We start from the raw sequence: 20,490 nt of genomic DNA, 5'->3' as shown, positions 1-20,490 counted from the left end.
GGACCAGCTGAAGTGAGGAAGCTGCTCCTCCTGATCTGACACAGACCTTGCCAGCAGAAGCCCTGCTCCTGCCACTAGGGCAGCCAAAGGCAGTGCTGCATCCCTTCCTGCTAGGCCTCAGAATCGCTATGTAGTGACCTTGAGATCTTCGTACTCTGTTCTGAAAAGGCAAATCTTCCAGAAGACACCCCCCAACATAATTTGTATCACCTTACTTACACTCATTCCACATCTATGATAACCGAAAAAATAACAGGCTTCCTGTCCTTTGCTGCTAGTTTACAGTTAAAGCATATGCTTGCAGGAAACAGAATCCTGAAGAAAAATTGGTGCTTATTTCATGATGTTAAATTTCCAGTTGAAACCTACATTGTCAGTTTCACAACACTAAACCACTCATGACCCCTTAAGAGATGAGAAGGGAAAGGCAGAGAGACTGAGATAACAAATTTACCTTTCACAGGGGCAGAAGCACCCTCGTTTATCTTTTACAGTGATCACCCCTAGTGAAGAACACGACAAAGTCACATCCCCACACTTCCATTTGGAAACCAGGGTCAATTCCACACAAGTCAAGGTGTTAGGCCTCAACCCACTGCAGGTATCTAGGCCCTCCCCATTCAGGAGGCCAGGTACTAGGGAATGCTTAGGTCAACACCCAATATAGGAGGTGCTCTCATTTGCTGTGGTCCAGAGCTTCATGGTGAGAGAAAGAAAAGCCTCTCCCACTTGCAAATCAGAACATTCTTCCAGCTTTCCCAATGGGTTGCCAAGTGACTCAGCATTGGCCCAGTGTGGGCACTATTATTGATGAGAAATCTTCCGCCTGGGTGATATACTGCATACAACACATGCCCAAAGAACAGTGCCAAGTCATACCAGGAAGAGCAGGCAAATTATTCACCTCCACTTTGAACGCAGGCGAATCCCGTCTTAATGCAGAGGCTATTGAATATCAGAAAGACAAAGCCCTAAAATCTTCAGAGATTTCCATCTAAGATTCAAGGAATTAGTAGGCAGAACCTCTCCTTTCTTGTTGACTATTAAAAGGCAATCAAATTGAGGACAGCAGAGGAAAAGGGCAAGGAAAAAAATAATTTTTCAAAAACAACCCCGGAGCAGAAAGCTGCATAAATGCCTTCAGCTTCCTAAAATGTTGTCTTTGTGAGTCTATGAGCTCCGCCCAGAGGTCATTTCCAGAACTGCATGTTCATTTAATTTAGCAAAAGAAAATCTGCATCTTTTGGGGTCCAGGGCCTGACATGTTTTGGAGAACTGCTGAAAATTCTTGGAAAACATTCCCTCTTTCTTGCCTTTTATTAAAGAAACATCCCTGAACTCTGAAATGACATACTCAGGGAGCCTGGTGAGATCCAGGAGGAAAATTCCCTTTGATATTTCTACCTGTCAAGGAACTAGTTGAGTTCCTGGCAGGTTGAACTCAGCTCAAAGAAAGCAGAGTGTTCAAAGAGTACTTTTAGAAGAAAAAGTGACAGCTCTCATCGAAATAAAATAGAAGACTGGAGAGCAACTCAGGGGCAAACAAGAACATGCTAATACTAGAAGAATTGAAAATAATGTGCCTTCAAGAAGGACCCATGGGCCATTTGCCTAGAAGACCCAACTATAAGGTGCCTACTGCTTTATGCAACTCAGAAGATCTCCCCCTGAGGCAACCAGTCATACTTCCTAAAGAAGTCACTGCGGTCCCCAGAACATTCCTCTGGTATCTATCCTTTCATAACACACACTCATCCCTCATAACTCCACCCTGCCCTCCATACAGGTGACCCTGGATCCATGAGAGGTCAGGCTAGGATCAAGAGTCCCCAGTGCTCTGAGTTCTCAACTGCCCAGTGCAAGACAAATTGTGTTCCAGATATCACAAGCTAGCCCAGAAAATGAAGCCTTCAAAAAACAACAATATGTTGGTGCCAAAAGTTTCATCTACCATCTGGAAAACTTCTCATCAACAGCCCTCATGCTCCTGCCTTCATCAGCTTGTGCCTTACATGACTTAAGACAGCTTTGACAGATTCTCAAAGGGAAAAAATCCAACCTACCCTTTGTCTTCTTCCAACACCTGCCACCCTCGGCCACCCAAGTTGTTTCTTCACTGTAAACACTGAACAGCCTTTTCACGTCTATTGACAAAAATATCTATGGCAATGTTTATCCATTTCAGGAGTAGTAAACCTCTAGAAAACACCCTTGCTAAATCTCTGCACATTCTCATTTCAATAAGGCTAAGCATTCCCCGAACGCTACCCTCTTTAGGTTTGTTTGTTTGTTTAATAGGCTTTATTTTTTTAGAGCAGGCTTAGGTTCACAGTAAAACTGAAAAGAAAACACAGAGATTTCCCAAGAAACCCAACACTGACACATGCATAGCCTCTCCCATTAACAATATTCCCCCAAAAGACTGGGACTTCTGTTACAATCAATGAACCTGCACTGATACATCATTACCATCCAGAATCCATAGGCTCTGTTAGGATTCACTCCTGGTGTTGCCCTTCCTATGGGTCTGGACAAATGTATGACAACATGTATCCACCATTATAGTATCATATGGAGTAGTTTCACTGCCCTGTCTTCTCCCTCTGTTTTGTGACCATAGGGCAAAAATATCTGTTCTCGCATGACTCAGAATGTCTCTCAGCCATGTTACCCAGGCCTGCCTAGCACTAAAAATCACCAGGGAGACTGGCTAAAATCACATATGTTCAAACTGCACCCTCAATCCACTAAATCAAACCTTGCAGGGGAGGGGCCCAGAAAGCTAGAGAGCATTTAGGCATCCCAGGGGATTACTGTCATTAGCAAAGTTTCAAAATACATCTCTAAAAAAGAAGTGCTCCTAGTTCAGAGTCTCTCAGACACAGAGAAGCATCCATTAAGAATGTATCAAGTATTCCCTACCCACCTGAGCTCCAGCTCCATCCCAACACCTAGAATTGAAGATGAGTCTGATTATTTGTTTTTTCAGCAGCATGGCTGCTAATACATCTCTCACTTATTCCTTTCTCTTGTTGCACAAGGCCCACTGAGTGTCCACTTCTATTAAACATTTTTGTATTCCGACACAATGCTCTACCAGCGGTCTGCGGTTTATAAGCATGCTATTTGGATCATCAGAGCAAAGTGATGGGTTAGGAAGTAGACCTGCTTGGTTACAGGGAAAGATTTTCCAGAGGACATTTGCACACACTGTGCACAGAGCAGAAGGACACACAGCCAGTATGGGTTTTTCTCCTTTGTGCCTTGAGGGCTCTTCTGCCAGCTGCTCCCCATGGCTCCCCATTGCTCTGCACTCTGCCACAGCCAATAATGGTTTGTGGCAAAATTCGCTAGGCAGCAGGCCATGTGGCTCTTAGAAATAACAATTAAGAGAGAAGGCAAGGCTGCATTACAAGGTGTTTGAAATGCAGTTTGAGAAAAGAAAAAGGCAGATCTTATTTTCTCTTACCCCCTAGTGATGAAATCTATGTATTCATCCCAAAACAGACACCTAACTCTGGGGTCATTCAGAGTCAAGAGCTCAGTCAATATAAGAAATCAAGTACAGAAGAGGCGCCTAGGTGGCTCAGTCAGATAAGCATCTAAATTCAGCCCAGGTCATGATCCTGCGCTCTGAGTTCGAGCCTCCTGTCGGGTTCTATGCTGACAGCTCAGAGACTGGACCCTGCTTCGGATTCTATCTCCCTCTCTTTCTAACCTTCCCCCATTCGCACCCACTTTCTCTCTCTCTCTCAAAAATAAATGAATATTTCACTGAGGAGGGCACTTGTTGGGATAAGCATTGGGTGTTGTATGTAAGTGATGAACCATGGGAATCTACCCCAAAACCAAGAGCACATTGTATACACTGTATGTTAACCAATTTGACAATAAATTATATTTAGAAAATAATTTAAAAAATAAAATTACAGTGTAAGCAAAAATAAAAATAATGGATAAATGAACATTAAAAAATTTTTTTAATCAAGTACACAATACAGAGCATAAAAATCCATTAAATCAAAAGTCATATTTTTTTATCAAAAGAATCCTTACCTTTTCTTTGGCTTTCCTTTTTGTCCCTGCATCCATCCACTCATTTTCTTTCTCCAGCATGTCAATAAAGGCCCAGCGAACACCCTCAATCAATTCCTCCATCTATAAGGAAATAACCAAAGAGGTCAAAACTAAGAAGTTACAAACAAGGTTTTCTTTTAATGTTTATTCATTTTTGAGAGAGAGACAGAACATGAGCAGGGGAGGGGCAGAGAGAGAGGGAGACACAGAATCCAGAGCAGGCTTCAGGCTCTGAGCTGTCAGCACACAGCCTGACATGGGACTGGAACCCTTGAACAGTGAGATCATGACCTAAGCCGAAGTTGGAGGCTTCACCAACTGAGCCACCTAGGTGCCCCCAAACAAGGTTTTCTGAGCCATGAGAAATAGTTCAGGGCCAAACATGCTGGGAAAGAGGTTCCTTTCAGCTTGACTCCAAATTCTGGCAACATTTCTTTCTCCAGGAAAATGCCTCCCCCCCACCCCCAACTAGAAGATAAAGAATCATTCCTTTGCAGAGGACAATTTGATGATCCAGTTGTAAAATGATTATATGGGGAAAGGAATTCACCAAAGGTCACTAATAACTGACCTTCCTATACCTAAAATTAAGCTATCCTTATCAAGGTGGCAACTAATTTCAATAGTTAATAAGGATTTGAGAAAGACAAGCAAAGGCATGGACTGTATATTTCAGGTGGGTATTGCAGAAAAAAAGTGAGCAAACAGTTGAAAGAGATACTATAAACATGGAAATGGGAATGAAGAGCCAGCACCCCAAGGGACACTTCTCCAGTATAAATCAGACTTATGTCAGGACCCTAGTTCTTCCCAAATTTAGTGCCAGTGGTCAAACCAAATGCTTGGCTGTTCTCTATAATCCTCCTAGTCTCTTCTCTATTCCCGTGCAGCTTAGAAAAGTCTTAGGTTATTTCAAATATAAAATGGTAGGTCTAAAAGGGGCTGCTACAGAAAAGCAGTCTTCTGAAAAACCTATTCTAAAATGTTTCAACAGTGGGACCACATACCCACACTGATGGTGTGTTTGCCCTGGCTTTTCTTCCTATGTTCATGGGTCAGCAGGGAGAACTAGGAAAAGGGAAATTCTCACACTTGCCTTCAGAGGCCTGCACAGAGTGGTCTGGGGAGGCCTTGCCTGTTTATGGATACAAACCCCGCAAAATTCCATTCTCTTGCAGAGATGCTTTGATTTTCTTGATAGGATATTCAAGAAAGGATCAATACTAGGTTTGGCACCAGAATTAAAATTTTTATTTGAGATTATGGGATTGTAAATCCATTTTTAGCATTAATGTTAGAAGGAAAGTTTAGATGTTTCCTTGGTTCTATAATGAATTGTTGGCACAAAGCTCAAAATAATTTTTTTCTGTTTAATAAGTTTTCAGCTATGTTTTCAGTTCAATAACAGTTGTAGGGAACCAGAACTGTAAATCAGTAGGCTGGGTTCCATCGTATGTAAATAAGAACAAACAGCAGATGGAAGGGGGTGGGGGGGAATTTCACAGCTATTTCTTACCAACTTAGTAAAAACATTAAGGGAAATCTCAACTTGGGATTGGGGCATGACTAAAAACACAAAATAACAGGAGAGCTGAGGCCCTTTAAAATCATAAAATCAATGGTTCTCAACCTTGTCTACACACTGAGATCTCTGGGGGGAGCTTTAAACAATCCTGAGGGTGAGAAGTCAGGATGCTAATGTCACTGTTCCAGTGTGCAGCCTAGGTTGAGAGTTCCAAAAGCCCCCCAGATGATGGTAATTTACAGCCAGCATGGAGACCCACTGGTCTAGGGGAAGCCACTCATTTTATGGATAAAGAAAATAAGAGTCAAGAGAGTCCATGATCTGATCCAGCTCTTATAGCTAAGGAGGTTCAGAGCCAAGACGCAACCACAGAGCTAAATGACAGCTGTGAGCTCAGAACTTCTAGGACCAACAGAGGTGTGCCTCATAAATGAGAGGAAAATGCCAGGGAAGTAAAAGTTAACCAACAGAGAGATGCAGAAGTCACTATTTTAAACAGAAAGTCCACACAAGGAGGATGTTAAAATGACAAGGAAATCTCCAGCGACTGGATTTTTCGCCTGTGCAGTCACCAGCACCCGTAAGTCTTTATGACCCCATCACATAACAATGCACATCAACCTTCCCATCATCTTCACATAAAAGAAGAAATAATATCTTCCCAAATTAACTAAGGAGGGGGAAATCAGAGTGGGGACAAGTGGGTAAATTGAGAGATACTCAGTGACCAAATTAATGGAACCAGGTGATTAACTTTATGTGGGGAGGTGAGCAAGGGGGCAGAGTCAGATTACTTCCCAGGCTTCAGGCAAGGGCAACTAGGTGAATGTTGCTGCCATTTTATAAGTCTGGGGATGCTGGAAAAGAAAGAGGGCTGGAGATAAAAGGTGCATGGGAAGTAGAGACATCAAGTCTGAACAACTCAATCAAGGAGTTTGTCTACTATCACGGAGCAAGAATTCCTGACCCCTTCAAGGGTCCTTCTAGCTGGACTAAGAATCAAACTGACATCAGACAGCTTAAAAGGAGAAAATCAAATTTAATAGTGTATGTACAGGGAATCCCCAAAGATGTGGAAATTCCAAAGACAGGCAAGATGAGGTACATACATGTCATCCTGAACTAAAGAGAAAGGGGGAAGGGGTCCGGGACTTCCAAGGAAAGAAATACACTTCATGGGCAATAAGAGCAGAGGTTTGATAATTAGATGTTTGCCCTACAATATACATGGGTCATTCATATAAAAATTATCTCTGCTAATAACCCTTATTCAGGGAAAGACTCCCAATTAAAATTCTTCTGTGTGGTTAAGGGAGAGACAAAAATTTCTCTGGAGCCTATAGGGTCTCAAATGCCTTCAGCTCAAAATAATTTTCATACCAAAGTAACCCACCTTGGGGCAGTCTGCCCTTGGCCTCTACACTGAGACAGAGAGAAAGCAAAGATAAGGCAGAGGTGGATGTGGGGTTAAGAGAGGAGTCTGAAGGTCTGGGGCTTGGGTTGTATGCATATGTTTGTTGCTACTGCTACTGCTACTGCTTCTGTTGCAGTTGCTGACCATGTGAGAGATTTAACTGTGTTTAAATGTCAATGGAAATGCAACAATAAGAACACAACCAAACTGATTTTAAAATGAGATGAAGACATTAACAGACACCTCCCTAAAGAAGATATACACATATGACACCTGGGTGGCTCCATCGGTTGGGTGTCCAGCTCTTGATTTTGGCTCAGGTTTATGGGATCAAGCCCTGCATCAGACTCCACCCTGACAACATGGATCCTGCTTGGGATTCTCTCTCTCCCTCTACCCTTTCCCTCATTCTCAGACTCTCTCTCTCTCCCCTCCCCTTAAAATAATTAAACATTAAAAAAGGAAGATAGGGCTCCCTGGGTGGCTCAGTCAGTTGGGCACCGGACTTCAGCTCAGGTCATGATCTCCCGGTTCATGAGTTCAAGCCCCACATCGGGCTCTGTGCTGACAGCGCAGGGCCTGGAGCCTGCTTTGGATTCTGTGTCTCCTTCTCTCTGTCCCTCCCTCAAAAATAAACATTAATGGGATCAAAAATAGACTAGAATCACTTTCCATGGAGATAAAGGAAGTAAAAGCTACTGAGAATGAAATAAAAAATGCTATAACTGAGCTTCAATCTCAAATGTATACCAAAGCGGCAATGATGGATGAGGCAGAGCAGAGAATGAGTGCTACTGGGGACAAATTTGTGGAAAATAATGAAGCAAAAAAAAAAAAACAAAAAAAAAAACAAAAAAAAAGGGAGACTAAGGCAAAAGAGCATGATTTAAGAATTAGAGAAATCAGTGCCTTATTAAAAAGGAACAACATCAGAATCATAGGGGTTCCAGAAGATGAAGAGAGAGAAAGAGGGGTAGAAGGGTTATGTGAGCAAATCATAGTGGAAAACTTTCCTAACCTGGAGAAAGACAAAGACATCAAAATCCAAGAAGCACAGAGGACTCCCATTAGATTCAACAAAAATAAACCATCAACAAGGCATATCATAGTCAAATTCACAAAATACTCAGGCAAGGAAAGAATGGTGAAAACAGCATGGGAAAAAAAAGTCCTCAACCAACAAGTAAAGACAGATCAGGTTTGCAGCAGACCTATCCACAGAAACTTGGCAAGCCAGAAAGGAGTGGCAGGATGTATTCAATGTACTGAATTGGAAAAATATGCAGCCAAGAAGTCTTTATCCAACAAGGCTGTCATTCAAAATACAAGGAGAAATTTAAAGTTTCCCAAACAAAAATTAAAGGACTTTGTGACCACTACACCAGCCCTGCAAGAAATTTCAAGGGGGACTCTCTGAGACTAGAAAGGACGAAGAAAAAAAAAAAAAAGACCAAAAGCAATGAAGACTAGAAAGGACATGGGAACACCACCAGAAACTCCAACTCTACAAGCAACATAATGGCAATAAATTCCTATCTTTCAGTACTCACTCTAAACGTCAATGGACTAAATGCTCCAATCAAAAGACATAGGGTAACAGAATAGATAAGAAAACAAGATCCATCTATATGCTGTTTACGAGACACCCACTTTAGACCTAAAGACACATTCAGATTGAAAGTAAAGGGATGGAGAACCATGTGCCATTCTAATGGTCAACAAAAGAAAGCCAGAGAAGCCATACTTATATCAGACAATCTAGATTTTAAAATAAAGACTGTAACAAGAGATGAAGAAGGGCATTATATCATAATTAAGGAGTCTATCCACCAAGAAGACCTAACAATTGTAAACATTTATGCTCCAAATGCACCCAAATATACAAATCAATTAATCACAAACATAAAGAAACTCATTGATAATAATGCCATAATAGGAGGGGACTTCAACACCCCACTTACAACAATGGACAGATCATCTAAACAGAGAATCAACAAGGAAACAAGGGCTTTGAATGACACAATGGACTGGATAGACTCAACAGATATATTCAGAATATTTCATCCTAAAGCAGTGGAATATACATTCTTCTCCAGTACACATGAAACATGGAACATTCTCCAGAATAGATCACATACTGGGACACAAATCAGCCCTCAACAAGTACAAAAAGACCAAGATCAGACCAAATGCTATGAAACTTAAAATCAACCACAAGAAAAAATTTGGAAAGGTAACAAATACTGGGAGACTAAAGAACATCCTAAAAAGAATGAATGGGCTTACCAAGAAGTTAAAGAGGAAATTAAAAAGTACATGGAAGCCAATGAAAATGGTAACACCACAGCCCAAAACCTCTGGGATGCAGCAATGGCAGTCATAAGAGGAAAGGAAATAGCAATCCAGGCCTTCCTAAAGAAGGAAGAAAGGTCTCAGATACACAACCTAACCTTACACCTTAAAGAGCTGGAAAAAGAACAGCAACTAAAACCCAAAACCAGCTGAGGACAGGAAATAGTAAAGATTAGAGCAGAAATCAATGCTATCGAAACCAAACCAAACCAAAACAAAACAGTAGAACAAATCAATGAAACCAGAAGCTGGTTCTCTGAAAGAGTTAACAAAATTGATAAACCACTAGCCAGTTTTGTCAAAAAGAAAAAGGAAAGGACCCAAATAAATAAAATCAAGAATGAAAGAGGAGAAGGGCGCCTGGGTGGCTCAGTCGGTTGAGTGCCCGACTTCGGCTCAGGTCATGATCTCACTGTTCGTGAGTTCGAGCCCTGCATCAGGCTATGTGCTGATGCCTTGGAGCCTGGAGCCTGCTTCAGATTCTATGTCTCCCTCCCTCTCTGCCCCTCTGCCGCTCACACTCTGACTCTCTCTCTCTCAAAAATAAACAAACATAAAAAAAAGTTAAAAAAAAAAGAATTAAAGAGGAGAGATCACAACCAACACAGCAGAAATAAAAACAATAAGAGAATATTATGAGCAATTATATGCCAATAAAATGGGCAATCTGGAAGAAATGGACAAGTTCCTAGAAACATATACCCTACCAAAACTGAAACAGGAAGAAATAGAAAATTTGAACAGACCCATAACCAGTATGGAAATCGAATTAGTAATCAAAAACCTGCCAAAAAACAAGAGTCCAGGACCAGATGGCTTTCCAGGGGAATTCTACCAAACATTTAAGGAAGAGTTGACACCTATTCTCTTGAAGCTGTTCCAAAAATTAGAAAAGGAAGGAAAACTTCCAAACTCTTTCTAGGAAGCCAGCATTACCTTGATTCCAAATCCAGACAAAGACCCCACTAAAAAGGAAAACTATAGACCAATTATCCTGATGAACATGGATGCAAAACTCCTCAACAAGATATTTGCCAACCAGATCCACCAATACATTAAAAAATTATTGACCATGACCAAGTGGGATTTACACCTGGGATGCAGGGCTGGTTCAATATCCACAAAACAATCAATGTGATTCATCATATCAATAAAACAAAGGACAAGAACCACATGATCCTCTCAATAGATGCAGAGAAAGCATTTGACAAAATAAAGCATCCTTTCTTGATAAAAACCCTCAAGAGAGTAGGAATAGAAGGATAATACCTCGAGATCATAAAAGCCATATATGAAAGACTCAATGCTAATACCATCTTCAAGGGGGAAAAACTAAGAGCTTTCCCCCCAATGTCAGGAACAAGACAGGTATGTCCACTCTCACCACTGTTATTCAACATAGTATTTGAAGTCTTAGCCTCAGCAATCAGACAGCAAAAAGAAATAAAAGGCATACAAATTGGCCAGGAGGAGGTCAAACTTTCACTCTTCACAGATGACATGATACTGTATATGGAAAATGCAAAAGATTCTACCAAAAAACTGCCAGAAGTGATCCATGAATTCAGCAAAGTTGCAGGATATAAAATCAATGCAGAGAAATCAGTTGCATTCCTATACACCAACAATGAAGCAACAGAGAGAAATCAAGGAATTGATTCCATTTAAAGTAGCACCAAAAATCATAAAATACCTAGGAATAAATTTAACCAAAGAGGTGAAAAATCTATACACTGAAAATTATAGAAAGCTTATGAAAGAAAATGAAGAAAACACACACTAAAAAATGGAAAAAGATTCCATGCTCCTGGATAGGAAGAACAAATATTAAAATGTCGATACTACCCAAAGCAATCTACATATTCAATGCAATCCCTATCAAAATAACACCAGCATTCTTCACAGAGCTAGAACAAACAAACCTAAAATTTGTATGGAACCAGAGAAGACCCAAATAGCCAAAGCAATCTTAAAAAGAAAACCAAAGCAGGAGGCATCACAATTCCGGACTTCAAGCTGTATTCCAAAGCTGTAATCATCAAGACAGGATGGTACTGGCACAAAAACAGACACTCAGATCAATGGAACAGAATAGAGAACCCAGAAATGGGCCCACAAACATATGGCCAACTAATCTTTGACAAAGCAGGAAAGAACATCCATTGGAATAAAGACAGTCTCTTCAACAAATGGTGCTGGGAAAACTGGACAGCTACATGCAGAAGAATAAACCTGGACCACTTTCTTACACCATACACAAAAATAAACTCAAAATGGATGAAAGACCTAAATGTAAGACAGGAAGCCATCAAAATCCTCAAGGAGACAGCATGCAAAAAACTCTGTGATCTTGGCCACAGCAACTTCTTACTCAATACGCCTCCAGAGGCAAGGGAAACCAAAGCAAAAATGAACTATTGGGACCTTATAAAAATAAAAAGCTCCTGCACAGCCAAAGAAACAATCAGCAAAACTAAAAGTCTACCAACAGAATGGGAGAAGATATTTGCAAATGACATCGATAAAGGGTTAGTATCCAAAGTCTATAAAGAACTTAGTAAACACAACACCCAAAAAAACAAATAATCCAGTGAAGAAATGGGCAAACATCATGAATAGACACTTCTCCAAAGGAGACATCCAGATGGCCAACTGACACATGAAAAAATGCTCAACATCACTCATCATCAGGGAGATACATATCAAAACCACACTGAGATACCACCTTACACCTGTCAGACAGGCTAACATGAACAACTTAGGCAACAACAGATGTTGGTGAGGATGCAGTGAAAGAGGATCTCTTTTGCATTGTTGGTGCCAATGCACACTGGTGCAGCCACTCTGGAAAACAGAGTGGAGGTTCCTCAAAAAATTAAAAATAGAACTACCCTACCACCCAGCAATTGCACTACTAAGTATTTATCCAATAGATACAGGTATACTGTTTTGAAGGGACACATGCATCCCAATGTTCATAGCAGCACTATTAACAATAGCCAAAGTATGGAAAGAGTCCAAATGTCCACCGATGGATGAATGGATTAAGAAGACGTGGTATATGTATACAATGGAGTGTTACTCGGCAATCAAAAAAAAAATGAAATCTTGCCACTTGCAACTACGTGGATGGAACTAGAGGGTATTATGCTAAGTGAAATTGGTCAGAGAAAGACAATTATCATAGGACTTCACTTGTACGAGGACTTTAAGATACAAAACAGATGAACATAAGAGAAGGAAAGCAAAAAATAATATAAAAACAGGGAAGGGGACAAAACATAAGAGACTTAAATTTGGAGAACAAACAGAGAGTTATGGGATGGGGGATGGGCTAAGTAGGTAAGGGGCATTATTCCTAAACACCCACACACTTCCAAAATTCAAACAGGAGGAAATAGAAAGCTTGAACAAACCCATAACCAGCGAAGAAATTGAATCAGTTATCAAAAATCTCCCAACAAATAAGAGTCCAGGACCAGATGGCTTCCCTGGGGAATTCTACCAGACATTTAAAGCAGAGATAATACCTATCCTTCTCAAGCTATTACAAAAAATAGAAAGGGAAGGAAAACTTCCAGACTCATTCTATGAAGCCAGTATTACTTTGATTCCTAAACCAGACAGAGACCAAGCAAAAAAAGAGAACTACAGGCCAATACCCTTGATGAATATGGATGCAAAAATTCTCAATAAGATACTAGCAAATTGAATTCAACAGCATATAAAATGAAATATTCACCATGATCAAGTGGGATTCATTCCTGGGATGCAGGGCTGGTTCAACATTCGCAAATCAATGTGATACATCACATTAATAAAAGAAAAGATAAGAACCATATGATCCTGTCAATCGATGCAGAAAAGGCCTTTGACAAAATTCAGCATCCTTTCTTAATAAAAACCCTCGAGAAAGTCGGGGTAGAAGGAACATACTTAAAGATCATAAAAGCCATTTATGAAAAGCCCACAGCTAACATCATCCTCAATGGGGAAAAACTGAGAGCTTTTTCCCTGAGATCAGGAACACGACAGGGATGCCCACTCTCACCGCTGTTGTTTAACATAGTGTTGGAAGTTCTAGCATCAGCAATCAGACAACAAAAGGGAATCAAAGGCATCAAAATTGGCAAAGATGAAGTCAAGCTTTCACTTTTTGCAGATGGCATGATATTATACATGGAAAATCCGATAGACTCCACCAAAAGTCTGCTAGAACTGATACATGAATTCAGCAAAGTTGCAGGATACAAAATCAATGTACAGAAATCAGTTGCATTCTTATACACTAAGAATGAAGCAACAGAAAGACAAATAAAGAAACGGATCCCATTCACAATTGCACCAAGAAGCATAAAATACCTAGGAATAAACCTAACCAAGATGTAATAGATCTGTATGCTGAAAACAATAGAAAGCTTATGAAGGAAATTGAAGAAGATATAAAGAAATGGAAAAACATTCTGTGCTCATGGGTTGGAAGAATAAATATTGCTAAAATGTCAATACTACCCAAAGCTATCTACACATTCAATGCAATCCCAATCAAAATTGCACCAGCATTCTTCTCGAAGCTAGAACAAGCAATCCTAAAATTCATATGGAACCACAAAAGGCCCTGAATAGCCCAAGTAATTTTGAAGAAGAAGACCAAAGCAGGAGGCATCACAATCCCAGACTTTAACCTCTACTACAAAGCTGTCATCATCAAGACAGCATGGTATTGGCACAAAAACAGACACATAGACCAATGGAATAGAATAGAAACCCCAGAACTAGACCCACAAACGTATGGCCAACTCATCTTTGACAAAGCAGGAAAGAATATCCAATGGAAAAAAGACAGTCTCTTTAACAAATGGTGCTGGGAGAACTGGACAGCAACATGCAGAAGAATGAAACTAGACCACCTTCTTACACCATTCACAAAAATTAACTCAAAATGGATAAAGGACTTGAATGTGAGACAGGAAACCATCAAAACCCTAGAGGAGAAAGCAGGAAAAGACCTCTCTGACCTCAGCCGCAGTAAGTTCTTACTTGACACATCCCCAAAGGCAAGGGAATTAAAAGCAAAAATGAACTACTGGGACCTCATGAAGATAAAAAGCTTCTGCACAGCAAAGGAAACAATCAACAAAACTAAAAGGCAACCGACAGAATGGGAAAAGATATTTGCAAATGACATATCGGACAAAGGGCTAGTCTCCAAAATCTATAAAGAGCTCACCAAACTCCACACCCAAAAAACAAATAACCCAGTGAAGAAATGGGCAGAAAACATGAATAGACACTTCTCTAAAGAAGACATCCGGATGGCCAACAGGCACATGAAAAGATGCTCAATGTCGCTCCTCATCAGGGAAATACAAATCAAAACCACACTCAGATATCACCTCACGCCAGTCAGAGTGGCCAAAATGAAGAAATCAGGAGACTATAGATGCTGGAGAGGATGTGGAGAAATGGGAACCCTCTTGCACTGTTGGTGGGAATGCAAATTGGTGCAGCCACTCTGGAAAACAGTGTGGAGGTTCCTCCAAAAATTAAAAATAGACCTACCCTATGACCCAGCAGTAGCACTGCTAGGAATTGACCCAAGGGATACAGGAGTACTGATGCATAGGGGCACTTGTACCCCAATGTTTATAGCAGCACTCTCAACAATAGCCAAATTGTGGAAAAAGCCTAAATGTCCATCAACTGATGAATGGATCAAGAAATTGTGGTTTATATACACAATGCAGTACTACGTGGCAATGAGAAAGAATGAAATATGGCCCTTTGTAGCAACGTGGACAGAACTGGAGAGTGTGATGCTAAGTGAAATAAGCCATGCAGAGAAAGACAGATACAATATGGTTTCACTCTTATGTGGATCCTGAGAAACTTAACAGAAACCCATGGGGGAGGGGAAGGAAAAAAAAGAAAAAAAAAGAGGTTAGAGTGGGAGAGAGAGCCAAAGCATAACAGACTCTTAAAAACTAAGAACAAACTTTGGGTTGATGGAAGGTGGAAGGGAAGGGAGGGGAGGGTAGGTGATGGGCATTGAAGAGGGCACCTTTTGGGATGAGCACTGGGTGTTGTATGGAAACTAATTTGACAATAAATTTCATATAAAAAAAAAAGAAATCTACTCCTGAAATCATTGTTGCACTATATGCTAATTAACTTGGATATAAATTAAAAAATAAATGATAAAAAATAAATAAAAAATAAAAATGACTTAAAACAAAACAAAAATTAAATAAACATTAAATTTTTTAAAAATACATAAATAAATAAGGAAGAGATATACATGACAAGCATACGAAAAGATGCTCCCTTCATATGTTCTCAGAAAAATGCAAACTGAAACAACAGTGAGATACTACTACCTACCTATTAGAAGAGCCAAAATCAACACCAACACCACTAAATGCTGGTGAGGCTGTGGAGCAACAGGAACTCTCATTCACTGGTGGTGGGAATGCAAAATGGTAGAGCCATTTTGGGAAATTCCAAAAATGGAAAACAGATTCTTACAAAACTAAACATACTCTTACCATAGGATCCACAACCATGATCTCTAGTATTTACCCAAAAGTTAGGAACTTATACCAACAAAAAAAGCTGCACAAAGATGTTTATGGAAACTTTATTAACTTTATTCATAATTTCCAAATCTCAGACACAACCAAGATATGCTTCAGTTTGGTAACTGGAAAAACAAACTGTGGTCCATCCAGACAATGGAATATTATTCAGCAATGAAAAGAAATGAGCTATCAAGCCACGAGAAGACATGAAAGAGCCTTAAGTACATATTACTATGTGAAGGAAGCCAATCTGAAAAGGCTACATACTGTATTGTTTACAACAAAATTACATTGTGGAAAAGGCAAAACTATGGAGACAGAAAAAAGATCAGTGGTTGCCAGGGGTGTAGGGAGAGCAATGAACAGTGAGCGTACAGAGGATTTTTAAGGCAGTGAAAACACTCTGCGTGATATTATGATGATGGATACAGGTCATTAAAGTTTTTTCAAAACCAGAGAATGGATAACACCAAGAGTGAACCCTGAGGTAAACTATGGACTTTAGGTGATATGATGTGTCAACGTAGGTTCGCTGTTGGTTTAAAAAAAAAAAAGTACCATTCTGGGGAGGAGTGTTGATAATGGAGGAGATTCTGTGGGGGGGGGGGGGGCAGGAGGGTATATGAGAAATGTCTGTATCTTCCTCTCAATTTTGCTGTAAAACAATTAAGTCTTTTTAAAAATTAAAAATATATGTACTGACAAAAAGGATCCAGTGGAGAAGAGGAGGTTGAAAATATAGGAGAGAAAAAAGACATGAATATCCCTGAGAGGGCAAAGGGGGACAGGATCCTGAGAATATATGGAAGGATTCACCTTCAACATGAGGCAGGATTGTGAAAGAAGAATAAAATGATGGACAAGAATGCAGAAGAATCTTTAAAGCAGATGATGGAAGGCTGAGAGTCTTTGTATAAAGGTGTGCCTTTTCTCCATGAAGAGCAAGATCTTCTAAAAGGGAGGTTTCTCTTAAAGAGAGAAAGAGAGAGAGAGAGAGAGAGAGAGAGAGAGAGAGAGAGAGAGAGAAAGAAAGAAAGAAAGAAAGAAAGAAAGAAAGAAAGAAAGAAAGAAAGAGGAAGGAAGGAAGGAAGGAAGGAAGGAAGGAAGGAAGGAAGGAAGAAAAAGAAAGAGAAAAGAAAAAATTCAATTTCTTCACACAGGGCTATTTGTATCCCAGCAGTGTGAACATGTTGGTAGGAAGAGAGGTATTTAGAGATGAGAACGAAGAAGGCAATGACAGGTTTCCTCCCAGTACCCCAGCCAACAAGTGGTGATAACAGAAAGCACCTAAAGAATCCATAAAAAGCTGAACGTGCCCAAGGAAAACACTTGGAGTAAGGAGTATGAAAACTTGTCTGCTTTCATTACAGTTTAGAATAAGTTAATCAAATAGAACAAAGAAAGTAAGTACTACCCAAGCCAGAGAGATCTTTAGCAAATCTGTATTTTGGAATTTTTACACATCAATGGTGATTCTTCAGATCATTTTGCCCCTATTCTCTTCGGGGGGCATTTTTATGATGTACCTACTATTAAAATGAAGCTGAGTGCATCCAGATCCTGCTCTCTAAGCACCTTGGTTTTGTAGGCTCCTCCCTTGCCGTCCCTAGGCATTATAATGGTTCTCAAAGTCACTTACGTTCTAAGCATTTCTCATAGATGCTTAAAGCTCTTGGTCTCAACCCTATTGACTGACATTCTAAATGGAACGCTTTTTTTTTTTTTAGTTTAGTTTCCGAGAGAGACAGATCAAGGGAGGGGCAGAGGGAGACGGAGAGAGAATCCCAAGAAGGCTGTGTGCTGAGAGCACAGAGCCTGATGCAGAGCTTGAACTCACGAACCATGAGATTACAGCCTGAGCGGAAACCATGAGGTAGATGCCAAACTGACTAAGCCATCCAGGTACCCTCAAAATGGAAATCTTTTAAGATGTATAGGGACAGAAGGCAGGCTGCCCCAAAATGTGCCACTTTAGCATACTGATTATTTAAAATAAAAGGTATTTAAGAGACAGCCTATGCAAGAAGGACACTCAGACCCTCCACCATCCACCTGAAAGCAAGAAAGAAATCTCCCATGTCAAAGGTACCACCCTTGTATCAGGAGGTAAGGAGACATCCTTTTACCAGAGATGGGAAATTTTGAGCCAAGAAGGCTGTATAAACAACCCTGCTTACTTTTTATTAATATACTCCCACAGCCCAAATTCTGTCTAGAACTCCTTACTAATTGAAGCTCCTAAAGTTAAGTTTTCCTTGTCCTGTCAACTCCTCACAGATTTACTGTCTCTTTGTCTAAAAAGTATAAAACTTGCCTGCTCATTTTGTTAGGTCCCAATTTCATTAGAGGGTCTTGGTGCACATGTAATAAAACTGTGCTTTGTTCTCCTATTAATCTGTCTCATGTAAATGTAATTCTTAGTCCAGCTAGAAGACCATGAAGGACAGATAAAGAACTTTTCCTTCCCATTCGAAACAAAAAGATTTCTGCCTATTTCCACAATGCAGATTGACAAACAGTTGACCCATGGCATTTCCTTCCTCTGCTTCCTTTCCTTTCCTCCCCTATCTCCTCCCCCTGCCACTTCTGTCTTTCCTAAATCCCTACCTTGATAACTCAGTCTCTCTACTGCCCTCTCACAGATGCCAAAACCCAAGCCATCACTTCCCTCTTTGCTTTCCTAGTCTTCTCTGGTGCCACCTCCCTCCATGGCCCCACTGTAGGTTCTGTTTTTTTCCTTTTTTGCAGACTTTACAGACTTATTGTGCAACATTTCCTGTGAAACAGTGCGGAGCCACCCCAGCAGACTTCACGAACAAGTGAAATCTTTTATGGTGATCAATGTCAATGGTTGTCATGTCAATGCAAATAATAGAAATAATGAGCTTAGCATGTTGGAACTAAGAAATCACTGAACACTTCTGATTTTCATCTTCAGACTGTTCTACAGCATCACATAATAACATCCCCTTCACTTAAGTTCATGTTCCCTGAGACACAAAAAGTCTGCTGTAATCTCAAAAAAGAGAAATAGTATTTCTTCACCAAACCTTGACCTCATGCCCCCCAGTGGCCAACATATAACATTAATAGAAGTCACTTAAGTTGGAAGTACTAAGTTGAAGTTTTCCATAGAAAATATTTTTTTAGAGACAAAAATAAAAATACAACATAGAAAAACAAACTCAAATGTTACTATGCTAAAATCTGCCACCTTCAGAATAAAGGCCCTCCAGGCTAAGCAGCATTTTCCTAAGCATCTATTTAGTTCAGATCTATGGATCCACACTGAAAATACAGTTCATTCAGCTGGTCTTTGGGCAGTTGTTAGTTCTTTTCCTCAACCAGTGTTATTTACAAGTGGTTCCCCTTTTCAGTCTTTGCACTCCAGGATTTTGCCCACAGTGTTCTTTCTGTATCAGACACTGGGGAGTTACACGTGCATATACATGCACCTGCTACCCTTCCGTGCAAGGTTTTTTTTTGTTTTATTTTGGTTTTTTTTTTTAACAAGAGTTTCCTACCTGGGTAAACTTTTAAGTTGTCTCACCTACTCATCTTTGGACCTCTCCTTGCCATTTCCCCCATCACACAGACACAAGAACTTTGTTTTACATAAATGAGTCAAGACTGTTCTAGTAATGCACTTGAAGGAGCATATATGTCAATACTGCTCTGAGGAGTCAGTTCATCCCGTTGTCAGTGTAGTTTCCTTCAAAGCTGTGTCTCTAGCAATAAAGAAATCCTAGATGGCCAACTCCAATCCTACCTCGTACCCATGAATCCACAAAATTTAAACTCACACATTCACTCCCTTCTCAGAGTTCCTGTTAGGCTTATGATCACAACAATACAGGGTGTGTTATTTGCCATTTACATAGATTTGGTCTCCACAACAAAATCTGTTAAGTTTTGAAAACAGGAATTACAGTTTAGATCAAATGTGATGAAGGATATGTAAGTGTAGGGACCACTGGTAGACCTCCCCAAATGGGTCACTTTAGCATAACATTATTTTGAGTCAAAAACAATAAAAATCCAACAGATTCAGGAACAGTTCTTTACCTCCCCATCTACTGCATGCTTATACCAAGAAGACAGATATTCACAGAGACTCCTCTTTCCTAAGAAATCTGTCTGCGTAATAGGGCAACCTAAGTTTTCCAAACATCTTCTCTTACCTTCATGTTAAATAAATAGTCTCTGTCCCCTTTAGGTCCTCAGATCCCTACCCCTCTCCTTAACTCATATAAACCTCATGTTGCCTCATTGTCTTTGGAATTTCCTAGCTGTGACAATTCCCCATATGTACAAAACTAAAATTGATTTTCTCTTGTTAATCTGTCTCATGTCAAGTGGATTCTTAGTCCAGCTAGAAGCACCATGAAGGGGAAAGGAAATTCTTCCTCCCCAATGGTTTGTGTAGTCAGCAGGATACCAGCTCACCGGACACTGCTCAGCCTAAGACAATGCTGTAGTTGAGAGACCTTGGGACATCTGACAAACAGCTGGAAGAAGGTAAGATTTCTTACATGTCAGTCTCC

General features: G+C 40.2%; 1 protein-coding gene across 6 annotated transcripts in view; it reads right to left on the bottom strand.

The window, feature by feature from the left end:
* Positions 1-20,490, bottom strand: part of PHEX (phosphate regulating endopeptidase homolog X-linked) — a 232,999-nt gene that overhangs the window by 113,123 nt on the left and 99,386 nt on the right. For all 6 annotated transcript variants that reach the window (XM_042975235.1, XM_042975236.1, XM_042975237.1 and 3 more), the window contains one exon: positions 4,057-4,158. In XM_042975235.1, the coding sequence (XP_042831169.1) occupies positions 4,057-4,158 (102 nt within the window). The remainder of the gene's footprint in view (positions 1-4,056; positions 4,159-20,490) is intronic.

This window comes from Panthera tigris, chromosome X, assembly GCF_018350195.1.
Source record: "Panthera tigris isolate Pti1 chromosome X, P.tigris_Pti1_mat1.1, whole genome shotgun sequence".
NCBI classification, from domain to species: domain Eukaryota; kingdom Metazoa; phylum Chordata; class Mammalia; order Carnivora; family Felidae; genus Panthera; species Panthera tigris.
The sequence above is the reverse complement of the archived record's forward strand: the minus strand, read 5'-3'. Positions and strand labels throughout refer to the sequence as shown.